This window comes from Lucilia sericata, unplaced genomic scaffold, assembly GCF_015586225.1.
Source record: "Lucilia sericata isolate MDLA Ls3-8-SP2 unplaced genomic scaffold, ASM1558622v1 Contig000002F_arrow, whole genome shotgun sequence".
In the NCBI taxonomy this organism is placed as follows: domain Eukaryota; kingdom Metazoa; phylum Arthropoda; class Insecta; order Diptera; family Calliphoridae; genus Lucilia; species Lucilia sericata.
Window position 1 is genome coordinate 152,964 of NW_023994043.1, and position 18,513 is coordinate 171,476.

Below are 18,513 nucleotides of genomic sequence, written 5' to 3' on the forward strand. Positions count from 1 at the left end.
TAACATTTTTTTTGGAAAAGTATAAATCCGATATTTGTATGTCTAAAATAAACCAATTCTTCAAATGACACGTTTCTGTAAATTTCATTATTTTTTCACCAAAATTTTTACAAGATCTAACTTTTTTGGAGAAGTATTAATCCGATATTTGGTTGTCAAAAATAAACCAATTCTTCAAATGACACGTTTCTGTAAATTTCATTACTTTTTTACCAAAATTTGAAGTACTTCAACTTTTTTACATATTTCTCTTTATTTTTAACTGGGTTTTTATTTATAAGGATACTTTTAGATTATAAAAGCAAATAAATATATATATGTTATTGATTATGCTGTTGTTATTTTTTGCTGGGATGTTAATTACCACTGTAAAATTAGAAGAAAATTCTAAGTCCTAGCTTGACCTAACTTAACCATAAAATTATTGTTTCAAAAATGTCTTAAAATTAAGGGTTAAAAAGTGTTTTCATAAACGCATTTTACTTCGCAGTGCAATAATACCATGTATTGCTAAACGCGTTTTCGAGTTCGTAATAAAGCCGTAAATACGTAGAATTTGAATATTAAATACAATTTAAAGTAGGTTAGGTTAGGTTAGGTTGATAGGAGGATGTATACTACATCAAATCCGAAGAAATACACCTAGGCCACTATCGGGCCTGTTGTGCGCTCCAATTCAAGAAAAAAAAAAAAAAAAAAAAAAAAAAAAAAATTGTTTACTGAATGTTCAGAAACTCAGTTTCCTGGACGTAATTCCTAAGAATCTTCCAATCGGTGTTGGTTAAGAATGTTATTTCCGGAATAACATCACTTCCAAGATACTTGGATCTAACTTCGACGAATGCCTGACAATGGCAAAGAAAGTGCTCCAGAGTTTCACTGTCCTCTCCACATGCTCTACATTCGTCTGAATTCGCACGTCCAATTTTGTATAGATGTGCTCGTAATCCTGTGTGTCCACTTAGAATACGTACCATCATACTAACCTCAGACTTGCTCATTTTGAGAAGATTTCTCGTCTTGCTCTCATCAGGGTCACCCCATAGAATCTTTGTGGTTCTACCCACCGTTTCATTATTCCAAGAGGCCTTATGGGATTCTCTCATCCATATTTTTAATTCAGCTTTTGTTGCGTCGAATGGTTTTGCGTTTGTCAGGTTAACTACATCGAGCTCCCTTCCCTTTAAAGCTATTACATTCGCCCTTTCGTTGCCGATTACTCCCGAGTGGCCTGGTACCCATATGATGTGAACCTTACCTCTGGGAGAGTATTCAGTTAAAGCTTTCTTACAATCCAATACGGTCTTAGATTTAATTCTATCACCTGATATCGCACAAATTGCCTTCTGGCTGTCGGTAAATATATTAAGCCCTGTGGGCGCCATATTTATTCTAATCCAATTTACACATTCCGTTATTGCTCGTACTTCTGCCTGGAAGCTTGTGTTATGATTAGGTAAACGGTGGTATATTTCTGTTTCTGGGTCTTCAATATAGAACCCCAGACCCACTTTGTCCCCTAATTTAGAGCCATCCGTGTAGCAACGGATTCCTACTGGTATTTGCTCTAATGTTCCGCTTGACCAAGACATTCTATCTGGGATTAGCGTTTCAAAGTTTCCGACATATTCAGTGTCTGGTATGCGATCAGGCACGTCCGATGAATGTGTATAACCTTCCAATGTGTCCAGTATACATTGATGACGTGTCCTATAACCGTTTTTGGCCAGTTCGCCTAAAGTAAAGAGCCGTTCGGCTGTAAGCGCCGCCTCATATCTTATATATGTTTCAATGGGTGGAATATCTAGCAACGTTTCCAGAGCCTTGGTTGAAGTAGTACACATGGCACCACTTATACCCAAGCAGCATGTACGCTGAACTCCCTGTAGTAGTTTGATATTACACTTTTTGTCCAAAGCAGTCCACCAGATTATTGAAGCATAAGCTAGAATTGGTCTAATTACACTTTTATAAAGCCAATTTGTCATAGTAGGACTAAGACCCCATTTCATGCCTATGGTTCTCCTACATATCGCCCAGCACCGATGTGCCTTGTTGATCCTATCCTCTATGTGGTGTCTCCATTTTAATTTCCGGTCAAGTATTACACCTAAGTACTTAACTTTGTCTGTCACCGGTATCTTCTTGCCCAAGAAGCAAGGTTCAGTATATGTAGAAATTTTTGTCTTTCTTGTGAAAAGACAGATTTCCGTCTTCGCCGGGTTAACATTGAGGCCTCTCGGTTGAGCCCAGCTCAAGGCCGTATTCAGAGCCTCCTCAGCTCTTCTACACAAGTAATTTGGATCCTTTCCCTTTAAAAGTATTACGACATCGTCTGCATAGCAGACAGGTCTAAGTCCTTTCTCGGTTAGGGTCCTTAGGAGGCTATTAATCGTGGTGACCCAGAGTAAAGGTGACAAAATGCCACCCTGTGGTATACCGCGAAATACCTTTTTCCTGATAGTTATATCGTACATCTCGCAGCTTATCCATCTGTTCCTTAGCATGTAGTTGATCCAGTTACGGAGCACCCGGTCAACATAAAACTGGTCTAGGGATTGGATAAGGGTATCAGTGTGCACGTTATTGAAAGCGCCTTCGATGTCAATGCATACTGCCAGTGTATACAGTTTGCTATCGAAAGATTCACCTATGTAGTGGACAACTTCATTTAAAGCGGTTTCCACCGATCGTCCCTTTACATAAGCATGCTGCTTATATTTAAGGTCATTGTATGGTATGCTGCTTTTAACCATGCTATCGACTATCCGTTCCAAGGTTTTAAGTAGGAAGGACGTAAGACTTATCGGTCGATAGGACTTAGGTGTCGCATAGCTAGGTTTCCCTGGTTTGGGTATAAATATTACCTTTGCATCCTGCCATTTAACTGGGGTATATGCCAATTTTAAGCATGCAGTGAATATCTGTGACAGATGTACGGAAACCAGTCCCGCCTCCATCTGCAAAAGTGCCGGGAAAATTCCATCCGGTCCTGCAGCTTTATAGGGAGCAAAGCTCTTGATTGCCCCTTTCACCATGTCAGTTGTAATAACTATTTCCGTGTTACCCTCCGCTTCCTCCAATATCGGTTCATCTATGTTATTCGATATACCGGGTGGGAAATGAGAATCCATTAGGAGTTTCATTGTCTCCTCCATATCCTCAAGCCTCCTGCCCGTGTCATCGATCATAGATTCCGGTTGGACATGAGTTTTGGATAGGAATTTTTTTATCTTCGATACGTCATTTACGCTATCTACCTGTTCACAGAAAAGTTTCCAGGAGTCTCGTTTGGCTTTTCGAACGATTTTCTTATATTCACCAAGTTTATTACGATACTCATCCCAGTATACTGCGGTCTTTTTACGCCGTGCCCGGTTAAATAGTTTGCGAAGAGTCTTCCCAAGGTTCCGGATCTCCCCAGTTACCCAGGGTTTTTCCTGGGCAGATCTCCGCTCTCGCAGAGGGCAGCTGTCCTCGAACGATTCAACCAGGGCACTTGTGAACGTTTCCACTTTGGCATCTATATCCTCTTTATTTCGACATTGAAAAGTGTCCTGACCTAAACGGTTCTTTAGTAAGGTCCCGAACATTGTCCAATTAGTTTTAGACTTATTCCGAAACTTTATCGGCTTTGGTGGTGGCCTTAGTATTTTGAATCTTATGTACCGATGATCAGAAAAGGAGTGCTCGTCCGAAACTCTCCAATCCTGGATTTCGTTTATAAGCTCTTCTGAACATATAGTTATATCTAATACTTCTTCTCTGATTCTATTGACGAAGGTAGCTTTATTACCTAAGTTCAATGTTATCAAGTCTTTAGTATTAAAGAAATCCATGAGGGCTTGTCCCCTGCGATTGGTGTTTGTACTACCCCAAGCTACATGATGCGAGTTGGCATCACAACCTATTACAATTTTCTTATTTTTCCTTTGTGCCTCTTCAACCAGTTTCATCAGATCCGACGTTGGTGGTAGTGTCGGAGAATCGAAAGGCAGGTAAATAGATGCAAGGAATATGTTGCCACGACCTTGCTTCAGCACCGTTGCATCCGATGTTGATAATCCTGTTGAGAGGAGAAAACATAAGTTCTTGTGACATAAGATACATGTTCTCGGGCGAGATCCTGTATCAGCGTAGAAAAGTTGGAAATTTACGTGATTTAATCCAGAAACCTTGTTGCGAATCGTCCAAGGTTCCTGGATTAAAGCTATATGTATTTTACCTGTGTTGATTTTAGCCATCAGAGCGTTGGTAGCTGTCTCGCTCCGATGGAGGTTTATTTGGATAACCTCAATCATGGTCATCCATTAAACTGTCTTCCAGCGAGTTGGTGGTCACCTCCTCGCTCTTTGGATTTGACTCCTCCGGATAGCCTGAAGTGGCTATTAATGCAGTGAGTACTGTTGATGGCACTGCGGTGTCCTTATGAGGCATAGGAATAGCAATATTTTTAATAGACACATTCCCAATTCTGGAGAGCATTGCTGTTCTGTCTTCTGGCGGGTGAGTGATTTCCTCCTCGCTTTTAGGATTTGACTCCTCAACATTGCTAGTACTTGCTAATGATGCTTTGGGTACTGTCTTAGGTGTTTTAGTGTCCTTGTCGGGGCCGGTTTTGACAGCCCTTTCAATCGGCGCCTTCCCAATTTTGGAAAGGGCAACTACACTTTCTTCTGGCGAGTTAATGGTAAATTCCTCGATTTTAGGATTTGACTCCTCAACGTTATCAGTAGTGGATACTGTGGTCTTAGGTTTTTTAGTGTCCTTTTCGAGGCTTGTTGTAACAGCCCTTCCAATCGGCACCTTCCCAATTTTGAATATGACAGATTTAGAGGCGAAGTAAGCCCTTCCTTTATTCTTGGCAAGACTAGCCATGGATTTCTGGTCGATACCTATTACAAATAAAGTTCCCTCAGGTTCTTCTTTCCTGTAAAAGACATCCCATTTTTCCACGGCCAGCTCAGCATTTTGACCTCCAAGAATTTCCAGTATACGTTCATTAGCCAGTTTACTGCCCCATCCTTTTATGTAGACAGTGGACTTTAGGAGCACCGGAAGCTCGCTCTTCTTTGCCAGTCCCAGCCTAGCGCCGTCCCAGGGAGGAGGGATACTTTCCACCAAGTTCTTTAGGGTGCTAACACATTGGTGAGATGCCAACCTCATCAACATCACGCCCATGCTGAACTCGCAGCTCTCGCTCTCTATTGGTTGTTTGCCCTTTGAAGCGATTGCAATTTAAAGTAACTTTGAATTATTTGATCAATTAATGGGACATTATTTTGACCGGTTTACTAAATTGTAGATATTATTTTTATGCGATTTTATCAAAGATTGTTACGAATATTTATATTTATAAGTTGTAATAACTTGCACAAATTCTAGATGAAATATATTTTATAAAATACACTGCAACTAATATTCATTATTTAACGAAAATCCTCATAAATATTTAAAGTGAAAATAATGTGCATTCAAACATTTTTTATTGAGAAAATATATCTATTGTTAAATATAACTTTTGTATCCGATTTGCTAACCTGTGCTCATTGAATGGAAACTAACAAAAAAATTAACGTTAATTATTGTATTACTTAAAACAATACACTTGCATATAAACTTACACACATATGTATTTTATGTACTTATACAGATACATATATAACTATATAAGTGTGTTTGTACGTAAAAACGAATGATTCCAATATTATAAACCAACCGACCAGCCAGTTAGCTAAACTTACATACATCCCAAATTAAATTCAAAGTGAAATTAATATAAAAAACACTAATTAGTTTTAGTTTATATAAATTTATGAATACAAATACTTTGGGTTTTATTTATTACTTATAGGATTGATTTTCACAGAAGATACTTTAGTAAAAATGCTAATTTCATGGACAATTACTAATAATATTAGCGAACTATTCGGAGAGATTACTGGTACCGTTACGTTTTTTAAACTACATATTTAATAGTTCTGAAATAAATTACATTTAAATATTTATTTTATACACAAAAATAATTCCAGGGAGTTTATTCCCTTTTACATGCTTTATATATAGAAGTGAGAACAAACTCCCAGGGAGTTTATAAGTCAGAATAATTTGAATTATATGTATAGAGTATTGAATATCGAAACTTTTTCGCAAAATGGAAGTAATCGACATAATTTCCGATTATAATTTTTTATAGAAATCGAGATAAGGGTTTATTAGCATCATTTCTAAAAATTTCGCCATTGCAATTTATGTGCGGAAATTTATAATTTTCTACAACTATTTATGAATTTAATTATTCTAATTACTTTGCACTTTTATCTCCAAATTAACCAACTCTTATAGGTATGTATTTTCCTAGCAAAAAATAATGGAATTCGTACTTTACAAATATCATCTAAATCACATCATTCGCTTTTAAAAACCAAAAATTACCTTACAAATAAAAACAACTTAAAAGTGACGAAAAGGGTGTAGAAAAGTATTGCAATTAACAAATTCTATGTATTTAAAATTTTGGTGAAAATCCAATGAAAATTTACATAAGGGTGTTATTGAAATAATGTGTTTATTTTTGACATCCATATCTCGGATTTTTACTGAATCCAAGAATAAGATTAGATCTAGTTCAAAGTTATCAAAAATGAACGACATCCCTCCAATGACAAGCTAATGTAACATTCATTGGTTTTTCAGCAAAAATGCAATTACTTAAGTATGTTATATGTGGTGAAAATTCTACTCCTTTTTCCTCATGATTGTAAATTTATAATTTTCGGAAGACGGTGGAGTCTTAATGAATGGACACTACCCGAATTTACACTATTATTATATTTATGGCAAATTGTATTGTCATGTATGGATATTAATATGAATGATTTAACAGAATAGGGCCTTTAAAGAGCGATTGGGTCAATTGTGGACCGAGGTCTTTAGTATTTCAACGAGTGATTAATTTAGAAATATTCTAGAATTTTATCATACTTTAAGAATTTTGAAAAAATTATTCTGATATAATGATTTTTTGTATGAGAAGTAGGGTCAAATACGAACCAATCCCAAAACAAATTAGGTAGCGAGAATTTGAGAGATAAAACTTGTCTACACAAAATTCCATCGCTATACTAGTATTTTTTAGTCAGCTACGGTTCTAAAGTAATTTTCTTAAAGGAACTTGTATTGGGTCTAGGATACAATATAGCCGGTATAATACTGATGTCTGCAAAATTTTATCAAGACTGCTACATAAACAACATATTTATTGATGTTTTATCTGCATTCCGGGGGCACTTGTATGGGGGTTTTAAGACTTTCTGCACTCTAACTCCTAACGTTCCGAACTTATCCGATTTTCAACAAACAGACTGACGTACATACTAGATCACCACTAGATGTCCGTCAGAGAATTTAGATGTAACCAAATTAATATTGTTTATATCACAGCAAAAAAGTGGATATAGTGTAAATATGAAATCGAAACAAACTGCTACCACTATTTCTGATTTAACAATATTTATTACCTGAGTTTTACAGTAATGTTATTATGTCCTACTTCGAAAAAAATTAAGAAAACATTTTGTTTTTGTCGATTACGTTTTTTTGCGAAAATGGCTCGATATTAACCAAATTTTTCAACCTAGATCCCAATATAAATGAACTTTATTCATAGATATATATCAAAGGTTTAAAATTTCCCAATTTCATCACCTTTCCTTAAATGTTTTTGTATATAAAATAAAAATATTGTAAACATACGTGGAATTTTCAAAAAGAAAAAGTAATTAGTAACATTTAATTATAATTGTTAAAAATTCGATCACGTGTTTTAAAACTAGTTCCTGTAGACCAAATTGGCTGAAATTTAGCAGTTATATGTTCATCTGATGACAAAACTATAATATGTTCGAATATCCGAAGTAAAATTAACAATTATTTTTTTATAACATTGATTAATGTTGATGAAATTTTCTTTTTAAAGAATTACTAATGAAATCGTTTCATTAAAAATCATTATCATTAGAAAAAATAATGGCTATGAAAACAAAAATAATTAGAATTATTTTCAATTTAAAGCTATTTAAATTATCAATTAATTAGTCGATATAATTAACTACTCCCATGTATGATTGTAAAACATAGTAGATAATTTGATTAAATATTAATAGCATTCTTTTTTTAATGTTTGTATAACAACTAACCAAAAATGTAATTTTTAATACCACAAATGATAAGATAAAAATGTGCCCAGTCAAATAGCACCAAAAGTTAAAGTTATTTCCACAATTTATTTATTATATAAATGAGATTTTATTTAATTCTGTGTTTGAACTCTGATGACGATAAAAATAAAATATCAAAGAGTTGAATTCATATCGCTGAATAACAAAAACTTTTAATTTAATTTCATTACATTTTAATATTAATATTTAGTTGACTAATTTGTATATTAAATTAATATATTTTCTGTATGTTTTTAACTCACCTGTGTATCGTTTAAAATTTCTAAATGTTCTCCTTTGCGAAAACTTAAATCCTCATCTGTACGAGCATCGTAATCGTACAAAGCAACAAATATCTTTGCATTCGCATTCGAAGTCTCATTCTCCGGTATCTGAGGCACAGGACGAATCTGCTCCTGTGGTTGTCCGATAGGCAACGTTATTTGAGGAACACCCGTAACACCAACAGCAGCAGCATCATCAAGTGGTATACGTTGATCGACATGCGTCTTATCGATGTCGGATTTTTCTGTGCGTAAACAGTTGCCCATTATGAATGATTAGAAATGGCGAACGAGCGACAACAACCAACAAAGATAACAATATCGTTGATAACGACAATAAACGTAAATAGCCGTGGTAAGGAAGTGTAAAAAAAGAGTCTTTGTAGATCCAAAAATAGAAAAATGCACTTTATTACAGAATAGTTTAGATTAGAACACAAATCTAACTAAGTAAATTGTTTACAACAATTAAAAAATATATGTAAATACTAGGAGACACAAATAGAAGCACTTGAGAGAATGTTGTCTTTTTCTTATTTTGTATTTTTGATTGTGATATTATTGTTGTTGTTTTGTTATTTTGTTATACTTGTTAATGATGGTGACTTTGATGGCTCTAATGATTTGAAGATTTGATTTGTTTCCTACTAGGGTGTTGGCACTTTGTTGTATTTATCTGCTCGTATTTGTTGTAATTGATGTTGTTGTCGATATAATTCCGGATGTTTAATTTTAGTTTCCATTTATTTTGTTTTATTTTATTTTTTATATGTTTTCTTTATTTTGTTTCTGTTTATTATAAACAATTTAAATTAGTTCTGTTTTTTCTCATTTAATGTAACTGGTAACTTTAAACTTGCATTGTTTTAATTTTATATTTTTTACTCTGGAAAAAAAGATGCGGGATGATTATACAAACATACATAGTTTTCCTATTTATTTCTTGAAAATTTCAAATGATAAAAATTTGTGCAATGTGATGATATAGTTTAAGTTGTAATAATAGGTTGGAAATACTTTTTTGGTATACATCTGACTTGTGTCTTTTAGATATATCAGTTTCATTTACTTGCTATTTTCTAATATTTTTTTAATTAGGTGTTAAAGCATAACAAAAAATAATAATTTGGTACAGTTTCCATACTGAATTACTAAAATAAAGAATTATTTTAAAGCTAAACTAAACTAAATTAAAAATTTGAAAATCGACTTTTTGATTGAAAATGGTCCACTACATTGAAATACATACATACATGTTGTTGCAAAATTTTATTAATATGAAATTCAAAAGGACGTAACAACAAATTAGTTATTTCCGCAAGTCAGAATGTACTAAAGGTATTTTCAGACTACATACTGAGTATTAATACTTGTCAAAAATGTTTGTATCATAATACAATTTACTAGTCTAAATATAATTTGTAATTTGATTTTCAAAAATATTACTGATTTTTTTGGCATACGGTCGGTATTCATAAATTTTTTAAAACAATTCAAAAACTTTTTATTTGCAAACGTATTCAATATGTATTTTATAAATACAATAAAAAACAAACAAAAAGTGTAAAATACATTAAAAATAAGAACGAAAAGTGCATAAATAATTGAAAATTGGATAAAAAATATTACAAATATTATAGTGTAAACATAAAATGTATTTTTCGGATTGATTTTTTGAAAATGCGAATTATTTTCATAATATTTTTAATTTGAAGTATTGTAGTCTGAAAATACCTTAAAAAGCAACATAATAGACAATGCCTGGAATCACATTTATATGTTTACATGTTTATTGATGTTAGAATATAATACATGGAAAAAAGAGACATTTTTATAACAACAATAGTTTCAATTTTATTTAGTTTTTTGTCTCTCCTGTAAAAGATTGAAAAGTGTTGTTACGCCGTTTTGCAATTCAGGTGACGATATCTAAATATGTATTCGAAATAATCTGATTGTAAATTAGTAAAATTGCTATGAAGACAATTATTCTAAGAAATAAAGTAAATTTTGATTGGTCATGTCCCACCGAATGGTTCATTCATATATCCTAAAGTTATTATGAATTATTATCAAATATACCTATTCATAATTGTAAAGCAATTTTATATCCTTTTATAGACAATCTTAATCGTTTAAGGAATAAGAAATAAAACTTTTTATCGTTTCGCGACAACTGGCCATTAATTAAGTCCCTTTAAAAAATAACTTCACATATGTACTTATGTGCATTGGAGGTGCCCCAAAAATAACATTAACATTAGTGTATACAACTAACTGGTGTCAAATTTTAGTACAATATATGTATATTAGGGATATAACTAATTTTGCGTGATGGCCAATGTTGTATAATTAATCAATATAATATTTTTGAATCATTTGGAATCAAAAACATCACGCACTAAGAATTTCTGAAATAAACCAACTTTTACACCTTTTTACCCATTTCATCCCCTAAACGTTCGAGTTTCCAAAATGGATCTATACAATGCCAAAGAAACTTAGTACCAAAAATTCATGATTCTCGCTATAACGGTTTGGGCAGAGCGATGATGAATCAGTCATTATATAAATAATTGCATCTTCTTTTGAAAGTGTGAGGGATGCTTCCCTTATTATTAATTATAAAAACAACTTAATAAAGGGATAAAATGTATTTTTTCCAAAATAATTTAAAAAATATAATGAACAAGCGTTTGGTGTGTGAACTTTTTAGCAACCGCGAAATTATAATAATGCGGTTTTCCATATTTTTTAATGCTCTATTTGACTATGCTATGCCAATTTTCATATTGTCAAAAAATGTCAATAGTTATGTCCCTAATATACCTATATGTGAAAAGAAAATCCCTATGACTTTGTTATTTGTCATTCGATATTATTATTTCCTTGTTGGAAGGATATTTTCTCTAAACGATCAAGATGTTGAGAAATTATAATTTTAATGGCATAATTCTTGAAGATATTGAAAAAAGTGTTATTATTTACGCAATTTTACACTTTTCAATCGATCTCCGGTACATCTTGTTATCTGATTGGTCCAAAATTTAACACCATTTAATGAACCAAATTATCATCTAAATAAAGTCGGTATTTTTTGGCACATATATAGGAACAAACCAACTTATAGATAGTTGATGTAAGGTATCATATAAAGATCATGTCCGCTATAACATCTTGTTTAAATTGGAAAATTTTTATACCTATGTATTTACTTTCATTGCTCCTCTCAAACATTGTGAATATTTTGGAAATCAAACACATAAGTATGTATAAAAATATAACTATGTATAATAAAGACAAGTTTTTTATTTTAATTTTGTCTTAATAGTATAAAAAGTAAGAAACTTGTTTTTATAAATGAAATAAAAATATACAATAGGAGGTATGAAAAGGGTTACAAATTAATGGATGAAAAGTGCACAAATTGTGCTAATTTTTTGACCTGAATTCAAAGAACTTTACGCACTTATTTATTTTAAACTTCACTTTTTCATATTTAGTAAAAATTTTTGCTAAGAAAAATTATGAATGCCTCCAATGCTAAATTTTTGTATTTATTTGTGTAAATCAAATATTGCAGAATATATTTAAAGAAAGGCAACACAAATAAAATTATCATAAATGAATGAAATTCAAAATATTTTATTTTTGTTGTTATGGTTTCAACACTAAAAATTACAAATACACAATAAAGACAAGTGGTAAAATAATATAAAAAAAACTAGTTGTTGCTACAAAAGCACAACTTTAATTCAAGTCTATTTTATGGATGTAGAAGAAGAGAGAAAGAAAAATAGGCAAAATGAAAAAGTAAAAAGAATAAATCATTCACAATAGAGAGTAAGAATTCTTTTACACTAAATCAATTATTGCACTTCAAATAAAAAAACAAAAACAACACAAAGAGATATCCATAATAGAATATTTTTATGTTGGTGGTTCTTTATCAAATGTTTTCATATTTGTATTTCTTTCATAATTCCCAATAAATTTGATGATGCATCAATTGACTCCTCGTCGGTTGCTTTTGTTGTAAAAGAAAAAACAGGAGGGTCATAAACATAGACAAGTGAAACTTGTTCATAAATTTTAATACACAATATTATTTCATATTAGTTTTGTAAGCGCAATTTAATTTCTGTTTTATTTTTTTTTTTTTTGACAATTGTTGATTTTTTATTAAAATTATTAAAAAAACTTTATATGGACGCATACATTAAAGCTAATTTTTATTTCACTTTCTTCACACACAGGCACAATTTTCATTATTTTTATATTGTGCTTTTTGTTTCTTATTTTATATTTCTTTTTTGATGTCGCTATTCTTTTTTTAATTTTTCTTTTCCTCCATTTTTCTGTTTCTTCTTATTGTGCCATTTAGCAGATACGTTGCTCCACCTCATACTCTGTCAAACACATACGCACGCACATACACACAATCACTCATTATACACAAGAAAATAAACCAAAAAAAATGCAATTTCTGCTCTCAACTCACAATAACTTTAATTAAAATTTACTCCACAATTATTACAAAAATAAACAAAAAACGAAAGTAATTAAATATTTTGATTTATTTCCCGTTTAATTTTCTAAAATACTTTGCCATTTCTGTGCAGAAATTCGTATATTACAAACGAGACGAGACGCAACGACACCAACAACAAATTGACAAATGAATGTTCAAAAATGTGGTGAAAACAGAGTAGGAAGGTGTGTGTGAGTGTGTTGAATAATAATCAAGAGGAAACAACAATAGGTTGAGAAATACAACACTGGGCAGCAGCTGTTCAGAAGCCTCCGTCAAATAATAAAAAACTAAGTCTAGCCGCCGAAAAAACGTATAGGCCGTCGTTCCCGAAATTTCTTAATGAATGATTGTTCAATTTAAATCTATTATAAATTAGCTTAAGCATGTGTTCCTAAAATATTTATTGTACTATAATACAAGTCGTTAGATTTTAATTGTATACTGCAAAAGCAAAATAGAATTAATATTGGTATGATCAAATTTTAAGTAAAATGAAACTTCCTTTAAAAATATGTTACATATTTTGTTTTTTTAATATAAAATGAAAGAAAAAAAATAAAACAAATAATTATTGAAAACATAGAGAGGTTGTACTAAATGCTAATAAATTGTGAGCCTATATTCCAAAAGTGCCAACCGAATTTCGAATTTAGTTTTTGATGATAAATATCTTCCCAAGTCTGGTATAAACTTTGCGGTTTAACACAATTTTTTTAAATATAAAACTAAACCTTAAAACATTTCTTTAAAGAACTAATTTATTTTAAATTCATATCACTATAATAATAAATATTGAGAAAATTAATGACCAGTTCTTAAATTGTGACCATTTGTATAAATACACGTTACATACAAATATGTCCAAAATATATTTGTTTAAATAAATTCTGATGCCAGATTCGAATTTAACGCAGTTGTTTTTTTACTTTTTTTAAATTTTGTTGCATTTTGGAATAATTTCAGTTTTAGAAGACTTTAAATATGATAATAACCGTGAATTCAATTCAAATACATCTATAATATAGGATGATCTAAATATACATATGTATCTATTATAGGAATAAGTAAGGTTATTAAGAATATAATATTGAATTAACATTTTCTTTTAATGCAACATTCCATGAATTAAAAGGGTTTTTGCTCTACCGAAAAGTACACTATATTGAGATGTCCCTTAATGAATATAGGCTCAAGATATACCCTGCAAAAATTGAGACTCCTCTGCACACGCGTGTAAGAGTACTCCTCAAAGGACTGGTCCAAAACTAATCTCTACGGAAAAAAACATACTCCATTTAACAATGTGATGTCCATCCATACATCAGACTAATCCGAAAACTACTCCCTTAGTAAAATTATAGGACTAATGACCCTTAGGCTTTACTTCTTAAATTATATGTATTAATTAAAGATGTAAAACTTACAAAGCGAAACAATATACATATGTATATATATTTTGCTACAATTTCCTACTCGAAAATTATGTATGACAATTTATTAAACAATACCCAAGTGTTATTTTTAAGCTTTAGTATTAAACATCTTTGTTTTTTTTTTATTTCAGTTTCAACAAATGGCCAACATTTTATTAGGATATTTTTACAATGTATATTTCTATTTATGTATGAGTAAAATTTCATCTGCACTTTACGTTTTTAATTTCAATTAAAATTTTACATATTTTCAAATGAATCAAATTAATATATTAATAAAAGGTGAAATTAAGATTTAATAAAAACAAAAAAGTAAATTTAAGCTTAGAACAAAAAATAATATTAACTAAATTTTTTTATTATTGTCTAAGGGTAGAATTGTTTTAACCCTGGGTCATATTGGGACGTTGGTGAGTTTTATAATCACTAGTACTATCACTGTTATTATTCCTACTATTGGCAGTATTTTGGGAATCAAAAGCGTAAGTCTTTTCTTTCTGCGATTTGATATCATTAGGACTATTTCCACTGCTAGTAGTAAACGATTCTCTGGCATTTGCATTGTCGGCAGTATTTTGGGTATTAAGAGAAATTTCTTCGTTTTTACTATGTCTTTCTTGTTGTCGCACCAAATCATAGTAAAGTCCACGCTTAGCCATAAGCTCATCGTGTTTTCCAGTCTAAAGAATTATAAATAAAAACATTTTGAAATTTTAAAATATTACTGTTATCTTTAATTAAACCTACCTCCACTACGCATCCATTGTCTAATACAACTATTAGATCAGCGTTGCGTATGGTAGATAGACGATGGGCAATAACCAAGGTAGTACGATTCAAAACAGCTGTATCCAAAGCTTTCTGTACTTCAGCCTCACTTGTAGCATCTAAAGCACTGGTGGCTTCGTCAAGTATTAAAACTTTTGGATTTTTCAAGAGAGCACGGGCTATAGCTATGCGCTGACGTTGACCACCACTTAATTGTGTACCACGTTCACCTACATTGGTCTGATAGCCGTCCGGAAGAGCCGAAACAAAATCATGCGATTGTGACAATTTGGCAGCGGCATATACGTCGTCTTCTTTCGATCCAGGTCTACCGTACCGAATATTTTCCAAAATAGTAGTAGCAAATAAAACTGGCTGTTGCTCTATGAAACCCAAAACATTGCCTCGTAACCAATGAGGTGAAATGTCTTCCAATTTATAACCATCGATTTTAATGGTGCCTGAAGTGGGTTCGTAGAAACGTTCGACTAAAGAAGCTATAGTTGATTTTCCAGAACCACTGGCTCCGACTAAAGCAACTGTTTCCCCAGGTCGAAGTGTCAGACTGAAGTTTTTAAGGACAATCTGTAAGGAAATTGAAGGACGTTTGTTTGAGATTTTAAAGTGAAATTTAGGTATAAACTTACATGATCTGGTCTGGTTGGATATGCAAAAGAGACGTTTTCAAAGCGTATTTCACCCTTTAAACGTTCTGTTGGAATTTCGTAACCTCTCAGAAGCTCAACTTTTGGCTGAAGTTGCAAATACTAGTGTAATAATTAAAATAAATTAATTAATTACAGTCTTTGTTGCATATTACTAAAATTATACCTCAAATACTCGTGATCCAGCAGTCATACCACGAATCATTGTGCCCAATAATACAGAACCTTGGGCAAGAGAGCGTTGCACACCTTGAGCTGCTACTAAGAAAGCCATTAGGGAACCTGGCGTTAAACTTTCAGTTGACATTAAATGTCCACCCATAAATAACGTTGAAAGAACTAGACCATTTAGGAAGAAGTTTGTCAGACCCTGGAATACAGCTATACCATAGCCCAGCTCTTGAGCTAAGAGGGCAGCTTCGTTGGTTTCATGTTCAAACAACTCCATTTCACGATATTCACAAGCACTTGAACGTACTGTGCGCACATTCGATAAAGCCTCTTCGCACACAGATGTTGCCCGCTCCGATTGGGCTTGAGAATTTTTACTCAAGTGGCGTAGCTTTTTGCCTAAATAGGTCATAAACATGACAACACAGGGTACTGAAGCCAACGCAATAGCTGCCATATGGGGCGAAATAATAAATAGTGACACGCCTCCACCAATCAGTTGCGCCACGCTTCGCAAACCTTGCGACACGAATTGTTTAAAGCACGATTTGAAATCTTGGACATCGGCTGTCAAACGATTAACTAGCTCGCCAGTGCGGTTCTTATCGAAAAATTCAATGTCTTGTATAATGATTTGACGGAAAAGATCTTGGCGCAACTTTGCAGCCATTTGTTCTCCAATACGACTTAAGAGGTAGATATAGAGGAACGTGAAACCCGATTGCATCACATATAAACTGAGTAGATTTGAGGCAGGCTTACTCACATCCTTAAAAAAGGAATTATTCAAGGGATCCTTGACATAAGTATTGGCATATCTTGCTAATATATTTATCAAATCACCCAACAAATTCGGTATGCGTATATTGATAAAGGCCACTACAAGGGCTGCCTAAAATTAAATTGAAAACAAAAATTAACTTACTGATAAATTTTACACTACAATCAGTTCGATATAAATAGCTAGGTATGAATAGTTAATTTATAATGGGGAAATTTGTTTAAAATGGTATAGATTAGATTACAATATATCCGGACTGATTTTTGTAGTCTCTTCCTATTTACAATCTTATAACTTACCGCAATAGCACCAAGAAACTGCCACAAATGGGGTTCAAGATAAGACCAAAAACGTTTCCAATCAAATTTTCCATCTTCTTGTTGTAGAGTCTTTTGTATGACGCCCGCCAATCGGTTTCCTTCACACTGAACTTTATTACGGCTCTGCTGTAAGAGGGTGCGAGCTGCCAATCCGAGTGTAACTCCTCCACCACCCAGCAGGAGTGCTCTGATTTTTGCAGCATTTTTAGCAGATTGTGATGAGGACTTTGGACAACCACTTCTCAATTCAGCATTTCGCACTGTACTGTGAAAGTTCTTTAGTTGTGTGACGTCTTTTAAGGATTTCTTTACTAGAGTTGTGTTGATATGAAACTTTGGAATTTGTTGCAGTAGAAGGCGGCTAAAAAGATTCAAGAATAATAGATAAATCAATGTTTTCTGTTTACTGGTGGTGACATAACAAGTGCAATCGTAAACATTCCATTGTGTGTAAACAATTCATTCATATTTTCATATCCACTCACCTGTTATCACTGCGCCCGCAATTGTTCACAATCAAGCGTAACATTTTCTATTCGTAGCCCCAAAACCGTACTGGGTTACAATCGTTCTCTGGGTGCGAAAAGCAATCACATTCATGTACAAACACACGCAATGCTGATGTTGTGGGAAATTAATTAATTTCGATAAAAACAAATTATTATATTGTAAAATTCGATTAGAATTTCCCAGCGCGTGCACATAAAATTTTTTCGTAATAATAAAAATATAAGAATACTGTATTATGATGTCAAGGTACAAAAGTGAAGAAATGTCAAATATATTACAGAATCAGCTGTTCAATACTGGGTGACTCATGTACAAAAAAATTTAACAAAAATATGGTCGTTATTACACAACGAAACAGTTGTGTCGATCGCTATAATAATAGCGAAATAGGGTTCTATAGTTGAAACGAAAAGTCGACTTTTCGACTTTTTGCATTTAGTTAAAAGTCGACTTTTCGACCTTTCGACTTTTTCCATTTTATGAAAAGTCGATTTTTCGACTTTTCGACCTTTTTCATTTATTTAAAAGTCGACTTTTAGACTTTTCGACTTTTAGTATTTTATAAATGGTCGACTTTTTCCGACTTTTCGACTTTTTCCGACTTTTCGACTTTTCGACTTTTTTCGACTTTTTCGACTTTTTCCGACTTTTTTCGACTTTTTCCGACTTTACGATTTTTTACGACTTTTTGACTATTTTCGACTTATTTCGACTTTTTTCGACTATTTTTTTACTTTTTTCGAGTTTTTCCGACTATTTTAGAGTTTTTGAACTCTTTTCCACTTTTTTAAAATTTTCGACTATTTTCGACTTTTCGACTTTTTCCGA

At 32.5% G+C, this 18,513-nt stretch overlaps 2 protein-coding genes across 4 annotated transcripts in view; both read right to left on the reverse strand.

Moving 5' to 3' along the window:
- Positions 1 to 13,169, reverse strand: part of LOC119615960 (tyrosine-protein kinase Src42A) — a 109,279-nt gene extending 96,110 nt beyond the window's left edge. For all 3 annotated transcript variants that reach the window (XM_037972086.1, XM_037972078.1, XM_037972070.1), the window contains exons 1-2: positions 13,005 to 13,169; positions 8,483 to 9,389 (exon numbers count right to left, since the gene is read on the reverse strand). In XM_037972086.1, the coding sequence (XP_037828014.1) occupies positions 8,483 to 8,770 (288 nt within the window). In that variant the 5' untranslated portion in view covers positions 8,771 to 9,389; positions 13,005 to 13,169. The remainder of the gene's footprint in view (positions 1 to 8,482; positions 9,390 to 13,004) is intronic.
- A 1,386-nt stretch (positions 13,170 to 14,555) lies between these two features.
- LOC119613843 (mitochondrial potassium channel ATP-binding subunit) lies at positions 14,556 to 17,933 on the reverse strand. The gene is made up of 6 exons (XM_037969946.1): positions 17,661 to 17,933; positions 17,155 to 17,536; positions 16,070 to 16,966; positions 15,886 to 16,005; positions 15,218 to 15,823; positions 14,556 to 15,150 (listed from the first exon to the last, which is right to left on the reverse strand). Exons 1-6 carry the CDS (start codon positions 17,702 to 17,704, stop codon positions 14,854 to 14,856), a joined length of 2,346 nt encoding a protein of 781 aa, XP_037825874.1. The 5' UTR covers positions 17,705 to 17,933; the 3' UTR covers positions 14,556 to 14,853.
- Positions 17,934 to 18,513: the final 580 nt, after the last annotated feature.